The sequence below is a fragment of the Sprattus sprattus genome, assembly GCF_963457725.1.
Source record: "Sprattus sprattus genome assembly, chromosome: 11".
Classification (NCBI taxonomy): domain Eukaryota; kingdom Metazoa; phylum Chordata; class Actinopteri; order Clupeiformes; family Clupeidae; genus Sprattus; species Sprattus sprattus.
The window spans coordinates 11,950,160-11,969,650 of NC_137909.1; the positions used below are offsets into that span (position 1 = coordinate 11,950,160).

General features: G+C 47.3%; 1 protein-coding gene across 1 annotated transcript in view; it reads right to left on the reverse strand.

Moving 5' to 3' along the window:
- Window positions 1–19,491, reverse strand: part of nup214 (nucleoporin 214) — an 85,284-nt gene that overhangs the window by 22,149 nt on the left and 43,644 nt on the right. The window contains exons 27-32 of the mRNA XM_080847404.1: window positions 18,781–18,880; window positions 17,751–17,812; window positions 15,838–17,493; window positions 5,209–5,276; window positions 3,521–3,689; window positions 604–756 (exon numbers count right to left, since the gene is read on the reverse strand). Of these exons, the coding sequence (XP_080703530.1) occupies window positions 604–756; window positions 3,521–3,689; window positions 5,209–5,276; window positions 15,838–17,493; window positions 17,751–17,812; window positions 18,781–18,880 (2,208 nt within the window). The remainder of the gene's footprint in view (window positions 1–603; window positions 757–3,520; window positions 3,690–5,208; window positions 5,277–15,837; window positions 17,494–17,750; window positions 17,813–18,780; window positions 18,881–19,491) is intronic.

Genomic DNA, 19,491 nt, shown 5'->3' on the forward strand with positions numbered 1-19,491 from the left:
GTTGAAATGCGTTTCCCTTTGAGACTGTAAACACATTACGAATGTATTCAGCTATGACACAGAGGTGTGAAAATGGGGAAAGAAATTGTTACACTTTATTTGGATGGATCTACAGATGCTCAGATTATAAAACAAACTATCTGCTGGAACTTCAATCTATGGATAAGGCTAGGGTTAGGGGTTGGGTTTGGTTAAGGTGAACAAAGAAAGAATGAACTTGAATTTAAATAAACCATCTGTAAAGTCTCTGTAGGCACACTATCCAAATAAAGTGTAACTGAAGAAATGACCAATGATTGTGTCTTTATTCAATTTGATGTGTTTCTAAAACCCAATTACCTCAACGAGCTTTGTTACATAGACAAGATACCAGTCATAGTGAAGTATAAGGTCTGCTCTTTCATGTATTGCCTACCTGTTTCATGACTACACATACACTATATAACGCATACGGAACGGTGTGTGTGTGTGTGTGTGTGTGTGTGTGTGTGTATCTGTGCTTTAGTGGGTGTTGTGCGGAATGATCTGAAACCATGTGTACAGATGCTCCTGTCCCCAGTGCTAAATGTGTGTGTGTGTGTGTGTGTGTGTGTGTGTGTGTACCTGTTTTAGGGGGTGTCGACCCAAATGATCCAAATCCCTGCGTAGCAACGCTAGCTGCACCAGTAGTGAAGGTGCCACTTGGCTTCTGCTCCCCAAAGGCCGAGCTCCCAAAGCTGAAGTTCTTCGCCCCACTGTCCCCAAACAGAGTGGCCCCTGCACAGATAACTGCCCGTCAGGAACATTGAACTAGCACATTACTAACCAACTGTTATAGCATGGACACACACACACACACACACACACACACACACACACACACACACACACACAGAGCAAAGAGAAAGAAAATACGACAAACACATTAAACGGTCGTTGTTCTACACACATGCAATTTATGTGTTTTATTTGTTAATTGTTTGTGTATTTTCTACTGAGTGCCAGCAGCTCTGTCTTAAAGCAGCACAGGTGCTGGGCTCTTCTGTCTGATAAGCACTGCCAGACAACGCAGGAGGGGGAGCCTGTGCACACACAGATATCCTCGCAGCCTGGAGTGACTCCGGCTCAAATACGGCCCAGATGCGGCCCGGATACGAGTCCGTCTGGAGTACTTTGCTATCTGGGCCTCCGAAAAGAGTGCAGACATCAATTAATTTGGCAGATTGAGGGACGCAGACTCGGTTACAAAGTTACACCTGTCAAAAGACTGCCGCTAAATTCATCATATGGCGTACATTTCACTGACATTAATGGAGTCATTCGTACATACGTAGAAGAGCATTAGTGGGAGAAGATTAAACCAAGTTAGACCAGTGTGAGCACAGTCCTAGCATCAGTGACCTGCCACAGAGAGAACTTCATTTACAGATCCCTTAACCATAACAGAGGTCTCACACAGACTCTTAAGCCCAAAAACCAGCAGGCCCCTTGCAAGAACCCCCTCCCCCTCTCACACACTCACAGACAAACACACACACACACACACACACACACACACAACAGAAGTAAAGCTTCTGAAATTACTAAAAAAGCAGGCAGGGGAGGAGCAGTAAGAGTCGTCTGTAAATCTCCTCCTTGCTGAGCTGGAAGCTTTTCCCAGTCAGAGACATTTCTACGGGCATAATTAAGAATCAATCTGCTGCCTCCAACCAACAGGAGCACAGCCAGGTACAGGAGAGGTGGTAGAGAGGGGTATGAGGGAGGAAGAGGAGGAGAAAGAGGATAAGGATGAAATGAAGATGGAGAGGGAGATGAAGCCGTCAGCCTTGAATTATATTTAAGAGGCTGCTGTAATGGGCCTGAGAAAAAGAGTCACATCATACGCTCTAGAGGACGAAGACAGCTCAACAAAGGCATATCTGCACAAGAGGCAGCAGAGGTGTGTGTGTGTGAGAGAGAGAGAGAGAGAGAGAGAGAGAGATAGATAGAGAGTGTGTGTGTGTGTGGGGGGGGGGGGGGGGGTTTGAATGGGGGGAAGTATGTGAGCGAGTGTGTTTGTGTGTGTGAAAAAGTTAGAATGTCTGTGTGCTTAATTGTGTGTATACGTGTGTTTGAAAGAGAAGTGTGTTTGTGTGCGAGTAAGCGCGTGTGTATGTGAGAGAGTGGGAGAGTGAGTGTGTGTGTGTTTGTGAGACACAAACGTGCTGCTGTGAATGATTTGAGGGGGTGTCTTAAACTGGTCATCTCAGTGCAGCCCATCATAATCATGTTAATGGGTCTGAGCACAATGAGCTCACAGCCTGTAGTCAGAGCCACCATCTCTCAAGCCTGCCCTCAATGCCACTTCACAGTGTGAAGAAACAGATTTCACTTCATCACACGTAGGTATATTACAAGACACAACTGTGTGACAACTGTCTGTTTTTTATAGCTAAAATGGCAATGCTTGGACAGAGACTGTGCTGTGATTAAAACTTAAAGATGAGGACTGCTACACTGGATGGTGGCCTGGAGGAGAGAACACACAGAGGGGGCAAGGAGGACATTCTGCACGATCCTCAGGTTCGTAAAAATGAATAAAAGAGCCCCTCACCCTTTACACAGGACATGCACGCAAACACACTGACACACACACACACACACACACACACACACACACTCACACAAAATACCCCTCTAAATGTTTGACTTGAATCCTGCAATTACATTTCAGCACACAGACAGACACTCATCGCTTTACTTTAATCCACCAATTACATCTGAGCTCAAATGCGCACACACAGACGCACACTGTGTGACTGCGCATCCCGATGTTCAGCTCTAGTCACACTGCAACCTCTCCAGAGCCTGTATGTGTTTTAAAACCTTAAGTCTGGTCAAAACACCATCGACACACACACGCACACGCACACGCACACAAACACAAACTAAATACCCCTCTTAATGTTTGTCTTGAATCCTGCAATTACATTTCAGTACACAGACAGACAGACACACGCACACGCACACACACACACATGACAAGACAACCATAGAACAGATAAAAGTTAAAATATCACAATTATAAGTGCAACCATAGACTCTCCGCTGGAACATAACCTGAGATAGGAGCATTTTGTGTATGAATAGGACTGTGTGTGTGTGTGTGACGACAGTGACAGTGTTGTGGGAGTGAAAATGCAGAAGTGTTTATACACTGAGTAGCAATTAGTGAGCCCCAAAAAGCTCACACAGGACAGACAGGCACTGACACACACACACACACACACACACACACACACACACACACACACACACACACACACACACACACACACACACACTCACACACACAAACTCACTCACACACACAAACTCACATACACAAACACACACGCAAACAAACACCAGCCAGAGTCGGGAGGTCTAATAGCAGGGTTCTCGTGTGTGTGCCCTCACGGTTGTTGTGTGTGTGTGTGTGTGTGTGTGTGTGTGTGTCAGTGCCTGTCTGTCCTGTGTGAGCTTTTTGGAGCTTTTTAGTGTGAGTGTCTGTCTTGGTCACCTGTTTGGTTGGGCTGACCGAACCCTGGAGCTGTGGTGGCTCCGAAGGGGTTCTTGTTGGCTGCATCCTCACTGGGTTTGCCCCCCAGGCCGCTGAAGAAGCCCCCACCAGAGGGGGGTGCCGCGGAGCCTGCTGATCCCGACCCAAACAGACCCCCACTGGATGGAGCCTGACACAGAACGGCGCGCGCACACACACACACACACACACACACACACACACACACACACACACACACAGACACACAGACACACACAGGCGGGGAGAAAGAGAAAGAGCTTTAAATACAGAACAGGGAGGGGGTAGAGGAGAGAGGAAAAGAGAGAGTGATGGTAAATATTCAATCCCTGCTGGCAGACGGCTAGACCTGAAGGTTGGGGTCACTGAAGTGGAAGTTTCTGGATCTTATGTAAGCCCTTATGGCCTGACATGGAGCTAAACCTCCTCTCTGCTTAGAGGGAAGATCGTTCCCTGAAATCATCTTTAATAAATCAGCTCTCTTGGAAAGAAGACGTGAGTCTCTGACACAGAGGAAATACATAAAAAAGATTTCAGAAGACAAAGTGGCACGACCGGTTAAAAAGCATTTTTATGTACTGGTCTAGTGAGGTGGACACAATGTCAGACAACGTAAGAATAAAGTCAGCTGAAATAAAGAATGAGGGAGTAAGAGAGAGAAAGATGGAGACAGAGAGAGAAAGGGCTGACACAGACAGACACAGGACGAGTATAGAGTATGACAGTGCTGATGTTCTCCAGCTGGGATAAGAGAGACTACAGGTCGTGCCGTCTCCTCAGTCTCAGTGAGACGCCTCTTTCTCAAGACAACCTGAACTTAGCACAACAGCTGGAAACCCTTCTGGGTAATGGCTGCTATTCCAGTGACTGGAGTCATTCTTCTTTTCTCACTGTGTGGTGAAAAAATACCTCCAGAGGTTCTCTGTTTATTGTCTTAGAACTTGGTCATGTCCCATTCAAGAATATGCTTCAAAGGGTTCTCAGTGTTGTACTTGAACTATGACTGTCTCATTCAAGAACCTGCCTCCAGAGGTCCTCTTTGTTTATTGCCTTAGAACCTGCCTACAGGGTTCCAGTCCATGTCTCATTCTAGAACCTGTCTTGGATTTTTGTCCATGTCTCATTTTAGAACCTGCCTTGAGGACTTCTGTTCATGTGTCATTCTAGAACCTGCCTCCAAAGGTTCATCTTTGTCATTCTAGACTGTTGAGTCTTCAGGGTTTTGTCCATGTCTTGTTCTAGAATCTGACTCTAGGTTTTCCCTCTGTCTCTCAGGTGTGACATCCCTTGACTCTGAGCTGGTCTGAGGGGCCCCCTCGGCCTTTCGATTGGGTTATCAGTCTCTCCACCTGGACACAGATGCTCGGTTCCCATCCTACACTCGTCTCTGGAGGCAGGACACCTCATCAGCCGAGCCTTCAGGAGAGGCGCGCCTCTGCGCTGATGGGTGGACACATCTGACACTTCATTTTCCTCGCTCTGCTCTAGGCTCTACACACACACAGCCGGGCTTCGCAAATGACAGAGCGCAAATACAGGCCTGTCACTTCTGTTTGCGAGTGTGTCTGCAGCAGCCTTGGCTAGGGTGTGAAATAACACTAGTACAGACTTGCCTTTCTTTCCCCCCTTTGCTTTTTTTTTTGTCCCGTTCAATTTTGCGATCACCTTACCTGTCCGAATATGCTGCCGCCGCTGGGCTGCTGGCCAAACACTGAGGAGGTGGGTGTGCTGCCAAAAGCTGTGGGAGAGACAAAATAAGGGCTCAGGACACAAAGGACACAAAGGGAACGGAGTCTTGTCCAAATGCGCCACCTGTCAAAGTCAACATCAGCTCTTTACATCAGGACAAAGGCTTGGGGGATGACTACAAGGATTGCTTTGATCATGTACGCAGAGAAACGACAGACATCTTCCCCAACTCTGAGCTCTGATCTGTTTTCAGAGTGTGTCCCCATTTTCATGTCTTATATGAAACAACGCTCCGTAAAGGGTATGGTACTGTTCTCAGTGAACCCTTCTCTCAAATGGATTAGGAATAAATTGAAATCCTGTATGGTTTAGATTGAGCATCACAGAGAGAATAAACAACCAACACCTAAACATTAAATCAGGATCAAACTGAGAAATAAGGTCTCTGAGATAGAGAGTGTGTGGGTGTGTGTGTGTGTGTGTGGGTGTGTGTGTGTGTGTGTGTGTGTGTGGAGTGCTCTGGGGGTGTTGTTTTACTACTGAGGAATAAGTGCCTCAGAGGACAGAACGAATACCTGCATACACATTTAAACACAGACACACACACACTTGGGCATGAATACACAATATGCCTGGCTCTGCACGCACAAAGAGAGAGACACACACACACACACACACACTTCACGCTCACCATGACGCACTGACTTCGCAGAGGCTCAGACTGTCTTTCTGGCGGTCCCTGGTACTGAGACAAATGCCCCTCGCACAAAGAACAACATCATGAAAGGTGCTGAGACACATGCCCCCACACACACACACACACACACACTGTGACAAACAACAACTGTAAGGCAGATACCAAGACAAATGCCCATACGCACACACACACACACACACACACACACACACACACACACACACACACACACACACACACACACACACACACACACACACACACACACACACACACACACACACACACACACACACACACACACACACACACACACACACACACACACACACACACACACAGAGAGAGACAAACACACACACGCACGGATCAATTCCATGGCAGGTACGGAGACAAATGCCCACACGCAGACACACACACACACCCACACACACACATAAATCTCAACTATATAGCATGTAGTGATGTCTAAGAGCATAGCGGCTGGCTCACAGCGTCCCCGCCACTGAAATCACTTAAGAGGCCATGACAAGGTGTCACACTGTTTGCACTGAAGGCTCATGGGAACACTGCTCCCTGATGAAGCATTCACACATTTCTGTCTCTTCCACAAATAGGGTCTGGAGAGAATGCTTAGAAACACACACACACAAGCATTACATCGCCAAATCGGGAAAGAATGTGTGAGTGGGTTGTGTGCCAGTCACAGTGGCCGGGTGAAGCGTGTGAGTGGGGCAGGGCGCCCTCATGGTAGATGCCCATTAACAAGGGCTCGTGACTGCGACTGATCTGGTCGCATATGCGACTGGAATTTTGGCCGTGCGACTTGATTTGAAAAAAAAAATTTAAGGCCTGCGCCTAGATGCACAAATCTTTGCATCAAAATAAAACGTATACTGTTCCTATCCACCTGAAGCAAAATATAAATACATTTGGGATTAATACCCTGTCGCACTATGCAGGGTCGCTATTATGGTTTTCTGGGTTGACGTTGGAGATGGACGTTGATTCAGTGAGGTAACGTTAGCTTCAGCCTTAATGTATTCATCATACTGTGGTTTGTGGTGAAATCTCAGGTGGTTGAACAAGTTAGTTGTATTGCTATGCGGCGCAGACACAACTCTGTGCATAACACACTCTGTGCATATGATTTGTTCTCGGTTTACATCTCTTGCCCTAACTCTTAAAAGTAAGATAGCCATCTTACTACCCTGATGTCTGGCTAAGAAGATGTCTTACGCCAGATATTTTCACGGGTCAATTCGAGCGGTCTTTTAAGATAGCAGGTACTATAACATGTAACGTTGGTAAGCTGAAAGAACGTTAGGCTAATGTCCTTGTGTTAGAAAGTTGGCTGACTGACGCCTCACAAATCACGTCAACCATTATTGCTGGTTACAATAACGTGTTTTCAGATAGTACAGTGTCTATTTCTTGGTAACTTAAAAAAAAACACAACACATCTGTAAACGGAGTGTGGTCCGTCATCTTTGTTTACAATTTGCAGTTGCCGGAGGGAGCTGGCGCACATATTTTTAGGTAATAGGCAGCTTCAAGGCAGCAACCTGCTACCTTGAAAAACGACCGTCACTCTGAGGACTTTAAGGTATTTTGTAAACCCGGAAGTGACAGAATAACGGTTTTCCAGCACGCATTTTATAGTGGTGCGACTAGATATTTGCTGGTGCTCCCAATTCTTCTGGGTTAGGAGCACAGTGCTCCTAAGGCAAAAAGTAGGTCTCAAGCCCTGCCATTAACACTGACTGATAAGAGGCACTGATGCCCGTCTACAGTAATGTAACGCTGTGCAACAATTGCCACTTTCTGACATATGTTTTTAAAGGGAACAAGTTTTTTTTATAGGGAACTAGTTATACTAGATGCAGAACTAGTCTATTTTCTGATGGTATATGGTCATATGAAGGACAGATTAACACATGAGGCATTCACAATGGTCATCCAGGATATTCACTTTGTAGTTCTGTGTTGCAGGCTGGAACACCACGCAAAGATGTAAGTAAAGCTTTCACAGTTTAACACTGCCAACAATTTTGCAAAAAAGTTACCATGCTTTTACCAGCGCCAACTGGTCTGTTGGTGATGTTGGCAAGGGTTTCTGTGTGCCTTTTAGACAGTTAGCTTCCAACAAAAACTCCTTAATGCTGCTTTAAAATGACCATAGTTGGTTGATGCCTGTTACAGGATCAAGTGATGGGGATCCATGCCCATTTAGAAGCAATGATTGTGCTTGATCAGGATACTGTTTAAAGTGAAGTGATGGCCAAGGTTGACTCTCATTTACAGTAAAGTAATGGTGGTTCTTGCTTAAAAGTAGAGTTATGTTAGTCGTGTGTTAGTGATGCTGGTTGATTCCTGCTTACAGTAAAGTGATGGTGGTTTATTCCCGTTTAGAGTGATCAATGACCATGGCTTATTCTTGCCAAAGAGATTCAATAAATAATGTTTGGGATCGATGCCCTTCTGTCTTGGCACTAATGGGCAATGCCTGTTTAGAGTGATGGGATGAGCTGAGCACTTACAGGTGATGCCTGTTTAGAGTAATAGTACTGGCCAGGCGCTACCAACTGATGTCTGTTTAAAGTGATGATATTGGCTGGGTGCTAGCGATGAATGCCGGGTAAAATAAATGGTATTAGCCTGGCGCTAACGGTTAATGCCAGTCTAGACTGTGATAACGGCGCTAAGTGATAACAGCAGGGCTTTAGAGGAGAACTCTGGCAGAGGCTGAGATAGCTGGACAGCTGCCTGGCCTACCGCCTCTTCTGATAGACCTGTTCTGACAGCAAGGTGACAGTCTTGATATTGACGGGATGTCTGGAAATGGGGGGGCTTTTTTTCTATTATTAGCAGTAACATCTTTTGAAATAAGCCACGCTCACGACACATAGTCATAGGCTGTGACACTGCACACACGAGAAGGAGAGCTTAACCCGTTGCTGCCCTTCAGAGCCAAATATGATGAGTGGGGTTTTATCCCCTTCTACACACACACACACACACACACACACACACACACACACACACACACACACACACACACAGACACGCACACACACGCACACAGACATTCATGCACACACACGCACAGGGAGACATGAGTGGAAGGGTTTGATCCGATCGGCACTTGATACGATGGCGTGTTTGGTAATGAGCTTTGATGGCTTCCTTTAATCAATCACGGTGCTTGCTATTCTCTCCAATCCTCATTAGTCTCATCTCCTTTACCCACTCTCCTCGCCTTCACTTTCTCTGCCAGTCAATTGTGTTTACTCATCTGGCAGCATTCAGAATGAGCACTATGTCAAGACAAGCACTATGTCGAGACAAAGGTCTCGGCCCAAAGGACCCAACCCATGGAAGAAAACCTATAGTTAAACAGGAAAATATTAATAACCTTGAGCCAAACCCGGCTGGAAGGGGGGGGGGGGACGTCTGCATCTGCATTAGGTCAGCCAGGGAGAAAAGCATAACGGTAGAAAAAGGAGGGGGGGAGGGGGCAAGATATAAGATGAGGAAAAGGGTAGGAGATAGAGGTGAAAGAGAGGGAAGAGAACCGGAGTTAAACCTGGCTAGGAGGGACAAATTCATAGGGTGCCTTCTGTGCCGATGGAATGCCTGCGTGCCCCCTTGTCTGCCCTTAAGAGATAGCAGCGGCTCGGAGGCGTTAAAAGGCACTAAAGCACATCAGACTTTAACAAGGGAGCTAATGCAGCTTTGATCAGACATACAAGGGGTCCCACCAGACTCACTCACTCCTCAACTCAGCAAGGTTACCCGTTCACAACTCACACTGATGGAGAGATCTTATTAAAGACAGAGAGGGAGGGAGGAACAAGGGAGGTAGAGAGACCGAAAGAAAGAAGGAGAGGGAGAGAAGGGTGATAGTGAGGGAAAGAGAGAAAGAGTTAGAGGGAGGGGGAGGGAAGGGTGAGAGTGAGAGGGAATGAAATGCAGGAAGTAGAGAGAGAGAGAGAGAGAGAGAGAGAGAGAGAGAGAGAGAGAGAGAGAGAGAGAGGAAAGAGAGAGGGAATTCTTGAAATACAGAGAAAGAGGGACAGGGAAGGAGAAAAAGGGCAAAGAAAGAAAGACAGAGCTTATTATGTGCTGGCCCCGGCGGTCGGGGACCATGGAGAGATGTAATTTAATTCACGTCCAATCTGCTCCATGCGGACAGAGGAGCAAATTACACAGTGACCAGTGGTCGCGCTCGTCATGACCCTGTCCATTTCCTTTAATTAGTCTCATCCTAATGCAGTAAAGGCTGCCTGTGGCAGACGAGCACTAATGCAGTTAACCCCTCGACTTCCCCCTTTATCCAGACAGTCACACCACACCCAGTAACAACACATCAGTCAGGCGCATGAATCTTAAAGGCCAATGGGGTGATAGTACACTGGGCTGGGACTATAGTTACTTGGGTAGCAAGTGATTGAACATTTTGATTGACACAATAATCTATCTCAGGTCATGTTGAGTGTTGAAAAGGGCTCTTTAGTGGGTTTATGATAAATTCATCCACATGACAGACTGGCCCTCCAAAACAGCCAGCTAATCATGCTGGATCATGCTGAAGGAACAAAATATATGAAATATAGCATGGATCTGGCCTCAATCTGACACAGAGATGTCCCAGTCCGTTGCCATCGGTGAGAGTGTGACAGACAACAGGAAGAATTGAGGAGCTTGCACTCTCTCAGGACAGCATGAACGGGAGAACCAGATCAGCTGTCCTTCTTGCAGCGGCCCACCCAGCCCAACATGGCAGCCCTGTGGAATTTTGGGAATCTCTGGGAAAGGGGTCTCAGGGAGCTCCCCAGCACCACGCCCTGGGGCCCAACCCTCTGGCCGGGCCTGGGAAAGCCCCCAGCTGCCGTCCAGACTCAGCCCCCACCAGACCCCCCCCCCCCTCACCCACCTGTTGACCTGGGGTCACATACCACCACTTCCTCAAGGCCACCAGAGTCAGTCAGTGCTGATCAGTGACTGATGGACAAGGAACACGCACATATCACAACTACAGTAGAGGTCCTCAAACTAGTGAGCGACATAGTAACTAGTAACTAGTAACGAGCACAGCACACACATATGACCGCTTCCTCAAGCCCACCAGTGCACAAGTTACAACATCACCAGATAATGACCAGTGAGCAATTAGAAACATACACATGATCACCACTTCCTCAAAGTCACTTAATGACTGCTACGCAAGAACCATGCAGACATACATTTTGTAGGCTTACCAGAGATCGATAGCAATACCTATACTGCTTATCGATAGCGATACTTATTTCACCACACGGAGCAGTGTCCCTTCCACTGACCAATCTAGCACCAAAAACAAAAATGGCAGCAATGTTAGAGTGAATCAGTGTGACACAAACACCGAAAGCAGCGTTTGTCCAGCAGCTTATCAATACTTCGCTACTGACCAGTCATGATGCGGTACCAATTTAGTTTTGGTTCTCAATACCCATCCCTACACGTTAGCGATCAGCATCTGATATATAAGAGGCATATGCATACCACTGCTGCTGATCAATGACTGCCGAAATGTGCACATACCACAGCTTCACCAGAAATACTCTCTCTACCCGATCTTATGGCCTGTGAGCAACAGAAGGAGGACGCAGCCTACATACCGCCATACCAGCTGAGACGCTTGCATACTTGAAGAGCAGTGACTGACACTTATGGGGCATGCACATACCACAACTTCCACAAGGGTCACCCAAGACACCAACACAGGTGATCGGCATGACCCGGCCGCCGTCTACATGTAAGGTACAGGCACATTGCGGGGATGGCCGGCATGCCTAACATACTACAGTCTCGCACATCCATATTCAACAAATATTCAATTCAATTTTATTTATAAAGCACGAAAACAATACAACTGTCTCAAGGCGCTTTACAGAGCCCAGGGCCTGTACCCCCTTGAAAAAAAAAAAAGCGACAGGGGCAAGGAGAAACTCCCTGCTAACAGGAAGAGACCCTAAGCAGCACATACTCACTAAGGGCTCACGTGTACGTTGGACTGGAGGGGTTTGAATCCACTTCCCCCCCAAAACAACTTATTCAGTTGTGGTGCTGCACCACAAAGAAAGGTCTCAACAATGCCCAAGTTGGAAACACACATTTAACACACTTTCTAGTCAAATTTCAGCCATTACATTTTTTTGTATAACTGTTGCATCATAAATTCACTTTTTGAAGGTCTGCTCCGAACTTGGACTTTGTTGTTTTACATGGATGTTTTACAAATGTTTTACTCCAAAGATTTAATTTGGCTTTTGTGACATTCATCTGTTCAGTCTAGAACTTTCCTTCGTTCAGCTGATCATGCGGTTTCCATGACCTTTCACGTCTCATGTCTGGCCAGGCAATGGACGGCCAGCCATGAGAGGCCGGCCGTTATGTCCTCTGTGAGACGGACTGGGCCGAATCCAGAGCATTTCCCCTGCTCAATTACCCCCTCAGTGATGATGGATGGCTATCCCAATGGCGTCCTTCGGGCGACACGGACGGCCACGTCTAAGTGTGAGTGTGTGCCTGAGTGTGTTTGTCTGTGTTGGAACGTGAGTGTTCATGTCTTAGTATGTGTGCGTCCACATCGGAGTTTGTCTGTGTCTGTGTCTGTGTCTGCGTCTGCGTCTGGGTCTGCATTGGAGTGTGTTGTGCCTGTTGGACAGTGCTGGCATCTGGTGTGACTGAAGCAACAGCCTGCTCCACTGACGCGCTGCTGCACTCCACAGCACTAGGAGGGGGCTCCTGTCACTGCAGACAGACATCGACGCATCTGCCCCCACCTTAAAGACGAGGGACGTGCCAAACTCAGTGAGCTGCACGTTTAATGGCGCATCGAACAAAACGGATACAACATTTTATCCGCATTTTAAACTGACACTTTTAAACCCTTTAAAACAATGTAAATGGACTTCCATTACATAGCACCTTTCTACTCATAGAACACTCAAAGCGCTTTACAGATTACTGCCTCAGACATCTACCCATTCATCCACCGACAGCAGATGCTACTATCTAAGTTGCCAACCTAAACATCCGGTGTGGTCTTGCTCAAGGACACTTTGACACTTTCTGATTACTAAACGACTCCTCTACCTCTCGAACCATTATCCCTCCTTACCCCTATCGCCCCAATGTCACTATAATACCCACTTTAGTGTAGCGTTTTGAGTGACAAGGAGTAATGGCACACTGATATGTTGTAGGCGCATAGAATGTGGGTCAGGCAGAGGATGAGAGTCAGGAAGATAACAGAAAGTAGTTCAGTGTGTTGTGACACTGCACTTAGTGGCATACTTGTAATGGAAAAAGAGCCCTGTAACATGAAACTACCCATCACTAATCTTTTGGTGATCTCCTTTCCTTGAGCATAATGGTTGGAGAACTGTGACTGTGTTGATTTTAATGATGGCTTTCATGTAAAGCATTGAGCGTAGGGTAATTTTACTGGAGGTAGCCGAGCGTTGAGACCCTTCCTATGACAGCGGACCCAGCTAAAGCCACAGTGAATAATGTCCCCAAATCGTCACAGGGTTAACACTAGGGCGGCCATACGGAGCAATGTATCTGATAGGCCCTTGTTTAATGCGGCTCTAAATGCAGTCACGCTGCTTGTATGCAAGGCTGGCTTCTCAGTGTCTCAGACCGGGCTCACCCTGGTAACCAGAGCTGTTCTGATCCTCACCAACTGCCCTGTGTCTCCTTAGAAGCCATCAGACACCAGGGTGACACTGTAGCACCAGCAGCAGAGGCTGAGCCGGGGGGGGTGGGGGGGTGGGTGGGGGTGGGTGGGGGTGTGTTCACACGCACACGCACACGCACACGCACACGCACACACACACAGGTCTTTCACACCTTCTATTCTCCATGTCAACCACTAAAACACAAACTTCAGGACGTGCCAGCGCCAAATAGATGTGGAGAAGAAACTCAACCCCTTGGAGAACAGTGAAGATGTTTTTTTTTTACAGGGGGACCGAAAATAACAACATTTTGGGGATGTAGACATTTATGTTGCTTATGTGGCATTGTTTATGAGCTGTTTAATGGGGCAACTGCTAACTTCCGTATTTGTTGCCGAGTCTCTCTGTGCTTTCTTTTTTTTTAATTATTTACAATGTCAATGACCTCATTTACTAATGAATATATATACATACAGTGGTGGCCAAAATTATTAGAACACCAGACATATCTAAGAGTTTTCAGTTGTTTTTGTTGAATTGGCCATTAAAATACCCTAAAAACTAATGAAATATCTACAAAGTCATCATTATGCTCTATAAACCATAGAATAGAGCCATCATAATGAGATTTAGGTCATTTTCCGTACAAAAACAAGCTAGGCCTATTTCACTGTCAATTTCACACAATCATGTTCCTGCACAGAAGAAGCCAAATTACTTGCGTAATCATTGTCAGGTGTTATTGTGGTTAAATGGATGGTGATGCAAGAGTCTTAGGACACAGCTCGGCGATTTTTTTGAATGTACAAGGCCTATCCTGCTCATTAAGTGATTGGTAACATCAGGGTTTTGTCACTGAGGCCACACCACCAAATGGTATAGATCCAAAGCCTCTATAAGCAGTCTTGAAGCACATGATGCTCTTTGAACATGGCTAAGGTGAAGAAGGAGCTAACAAATGAGCAACGGGTTCGAATAAAGGCTTTTTTTATGCTGGCTGGAGTTACTGCCGCATAGCCAAGGACTTGAGATGCAGTCCAAGCACTGTAAAGTACACTTTAGACCACCATGGCACCAGAACCGAAAGGGGAGAGGTTTCAAAAAGAAACTCTCAGACACACAAGTGAAGCATCTCAAAATTCTCAGTCTTCAGGACCGAAGAAAGACTTTACAAGAACTGTGTGACGAGATTAACATCACAATGACTAATGGTGCAACAGTGTCTTCAAGAACTGTCCTTCGGAAACTGGGAGAAGAAGGACTTTTTGGCAGAATAGCAGCAAAGAAACATTACTGAAAGAGAACAATTGAGTGTAACGCCTGAAATTTGCAAAAGAACACAAGAAATGGACAAAGAAAGATTGGTTTAAGTGTTGTGTACTGATGAGTCCAGGTTTTAATAGTTTGGCAACAAGCAAAGCGTGTATGTTCCACGAAGTGAGGGGGAGAGATATAAAAATTAGTGTCTCTTGCCAACAGTTAAACAAGGAGGGGGTAGTATTATAGTGTGGGGTGCAATTTAAGCCTCAGGAACAGGTGACTTTGGCTAAATTGATGGCATCATGGATACAAAAGTATACCACAACATTCTGGTGAGGCACGGAGTTCCTTCTTGGAGACATCTTATTGAGCCTGGATTTATTTTCCAAGAGGACAATGACCCTAAACATTATTTTAACTATTGCCGGATCTACTGGCGACAAGGAATCTGCTGGAACATTAATAATGATGGACCGGCCCTATCAAAGTCCGGACTTCAAACCCATCAAGCAAATTCGGGGCAAGTTGGAAAATAAACTCGACAGATCTATTGTAAATTCCAAGGAAAGCCTTTGGCTTGAGTTGCAGAAGGCATGGGATAACATTTGTGTTGAAGTTCTCAAGAAATATATTGACTCTATGCCAGAGAGATGTGCTGCTGTAATTGCTGCAAAAGGTGGACGTACCACTTATTAAAGTTAAAAGTGGTTAAAAACAGTAGGACTCACTTCATCTGATATTTTTTTGTGCTCAGAACAGCCATCTGCATGTTTCATGAACATTATGAAATTAAATCATGTTTTGGAGGCAAAAAAAAGCTAATTATTCTCAGATCTGTCAGGTGTTCTAACAATTTTGGCCACCACTGTATATAAATATGATCCTCTGTGTATCTGTGTGTTTGTGTGCACCATACAGATACTCACCGGAGGGTTGCCCAAAGCTGAATCCGGTAGATGATGTGGTGGTGGTGTTACTGCCGAACCCTGAGCCAAAACCTGAGCTCTGCTGGCCGAAGGCAGGTGTGCCGCTCTGCCCGAACAGTGAGCCACCGGTGCTGGGGACCGAGCCGGCTGCGCTGGTACCAAACGAGAAGGAGCTGGCACTGGCGGCCGCCGGGGCAGCCCCAAACAGACCGCCGCCCGAGGGGGAGACCGCCGGGTCGGTGGACGCGGCAGGCTGGCCGAAGCCAGGCGAGCTGCCGAAGCTGGACTGACCAAAACTGAAGCTGCTGGCCGAGCCAGAGCCTGAGCCCGCAGACGGCTGGCCAAACGCCCCCACCTGGCCGAACACAGACTTCCCAAAGCCTGTCGGCGCGGCACCAGAGGCTGGTGAGGAGGCAGCGGCGGCCGCGGGAACTGCAGCCCCGAATCCTGCCGGGGCCGAGCCGAAGCCGGTTGCGGGGGCAGGGGCAGGGGTGCTGGTGGGGGGGTTAGCCGGCTGGCCGAAAACAGAGGTGGTGGTGTCTGGTGCAGCAGGTGTCGGGGTGGGGGTGATGGCAGGGGCAGCTGTGAGACCCAGGGTGGTGCTGGCTGTTGCCGGAGCGGGCGTAGTGGTGGTCGGGTATGCCGGCGGTGGCTGGCCAAATATGGACCCAGGTTTGTCTGAGGGGGGCGGCAGGGTGGCTGTGGCACTGGGCTCCTGTGGGGTAGGGGTGGTGGAGGGGGGGGCAGCAGGAGCAGCTGGGGCTGCCTCTGGGGCTGGAGTTGAAGTAAAGGTGGAGGCAGGCTCGGGGGGGACTTCTACTGAGGCGGCAGGGGCGGGTTCCGCTGAGGGGGTCACAGATGCAGGAGGGGGGGTGGGAGAGGCAACCAGGGCAGGGGAGGGGGGAGTGGGGGGCTTTTCTGCGGCTGCATGGGTCACACTGTCCTCCGCAGACAGGAGCGGAGAGGGGATAACGGGTACAACGATTGGCGCTGTCTGAGCCACTGGGGCCTCCATAGGCGGGCTGGGTTCGGAGGGGGCAGAGCTCTCACTGGAGCCGGTGGTGGAGTCGGGGGGCAGGGGTGACGTCAGCAGGCTGAACGTGTTGGGGTGCGTCACGGAAACCGCTGGTTTGGAGGGGGGGGCTGGAGAGGACTCTGGAGGTTTGAAGACGCCACTGGGCACCGACACGACTGCGGAGGGGGCGCCATCTGGGGCAGCATCCGTACCTTCCGACGTGGAGCCGCCCGCCGTCTCCGCAGGCATTCCAAAGCTGAACTGGGCCACGCCGAAGGCGCCGTTGCCTTTCCCGTTGCTGGACTGAGCGAAGCTAAAGCTGGGGGTGGTCTTGGGGGGGTCTTTGGCCTCCTCGTCTCCCTGCCCCACCCGGAGGCAGGAGAAACTGCCCAGTGTCTCTCCCCCTGCTGCCACGGCCGGTTTGGAGGCCTGGGGCTCCCCTCTCAGGGAGGGGGCGGCGGACGTCAGCTTCACCGGCTCCTCTGACATGGCAGGGGGAGGGGTGAGGGAGTTGGTGCTGCCCCCTAGTGCCGGGGAGCTGGCCTTGGGGGTGAAGATGGAGGCCGTCTCGTCAGCTGCGCCCCCAAATAACTTGCTGCTGCTCCCGCCGAAGGAGAACTTGGGCAACCCGGCGTCTTTTACTGGGAAACACGGGCAAACCAACAGAGTTAACGTCCGGTAAAACACTACGTCAAACGACACACTACACAAGTCAGCCTGCAGTAAGTGCTGGGCGCATGCTGTGAGATATTTTGTCTTCGAAGAAATAAACTATCAAAGGTAAATGGGACTGCTGCAGGGAAAATCATCATGGGACTGTTAAGTCAACATCAAAAACAAACTCCTGGCTACAGATTGGGAACACTGTTTCTCTGAGATGGTGGAGAAGAACCCTCACCTGTTTGAGGCGCCGACGCAGAGCTGGAGCTGAGGGAGGCGAAAGAGAAGCTCGAGGATGGCCTATCACAGAAACACCAGTGCGCATCAGTTAGCATTAGGACTAAACACACACGAACACAAGGACACACACACATACACGCACACAAGGCCGCACGCACGCACACAGGTGTTTAAGAAAGTCTAAATCTGGCCACAAGTCCAAGTCAAGTCCAGTCTCTTGGTTGTCATGAGCATTCTATCATCTGCTGCATGCCTTCCAGTATGCTTAGAACGCAGCATAGCTATATCTAAGGAATTCAAAGCATGTACTGTATTATCATCTCTCATTTAGCTGATACAATACAATATCAGCACCGATTAGTTGTTTGGTACATGATCACATTAAACAGGCTTCTGCAAAGCAATAAAAAAGGCACAATGAAAGATTTCATTTATAGTTAATCACTCTATTTTGCCTTTGTACACAGGCATAGTATACAGCAAGTATTGAGGTCCTTTACCATTTTTTCCTCCATTGATTTCTCAGATAATAAGAGAAAATCTAGATTCTCAAAACTGTTCAGCCTCCACGTCTTCTAGTCGCTTGTGCCCATAACAGCAATTTTAACATCAATTTTTCTCATTCTTTTGAACATTTTGGAATTGCTTTTGCTCATTCATGCAAAAGGCAATGTACAATTATCTGCTGTTTAGTCTTACCCTTAGTTTTAGATGCATAGACACACAGACACAGATGCAAAGACACACACGCCTGCTTACGATTACTGCATTTGTGGACAATTAATAAACGATTGAAACCAGTGACTTCACACACACACACTTGAACCAAAACTCTTTATTCAAGCCTTTCCTCAACTGGTATAATTACATTACTTACAAACATATAGACTGAAATTAACTATTTGCTGTCACTCGTACTGTACTTTTAGCATTACCACCTACTCCCCACTTCCCAGTATGCCAATCAGAGACAAACACAAACACACACACACACACACACACAGACACACACACACACACACACTCACCCTGCTGAGAAGCTGAAGGCCTTGCTGTTCTGTTCTCCTCCTGCTGTTGAAGCACTGGCGGCTGCCGTTGCTGCTGGAACGTCTGCTTTGGTCACCGCACCTGAGGACCAGGCAAGCACACAGATGCATAAACACACAGGCAATACCACCAAGTAATACTTCATCTTAGCTGTGTGCAAAACACACCTGAGGAGCAGACCAGGACATTCACACCTGGGACCATTGTCAAAGATTCTGGTACATTGGGTGACAATCCAATAGGGGTGGGGGAAAAATCCATTATTCGATTTTTCTCGATTCTCTCTAAAACAATTCAGAAAAGTTTATAATCGATTTTTTTTTTTTTTTTTTTTACACATCCATTTTATGTTGAAATGCAAACTGCATTGATTATTGGATTGTTCCTAGAAAGTCAAAATTGTGACAAGGAAAAGCTTTTTCTCTAATAAAAAATAGAGAAGGTTATTCATCTGTTGATTTAAACACAAAGTAGGAAGTGTAGCAGAGACTCTGAGTAGCAAACTCGAATGTTTTAAAAGTCGAAATGGATTGATAATCGTTTTATCGGTTTAGAAATTTATAATCGATAATCATTTTTTACACATCCATTTTATGTTGAAATGCAATGATTGATTGATTATCGATTATCAATTTGAAACCGATAAAACGATTATCGATGCATTTCGACTATTAAATAATTTGAGTTTGCAA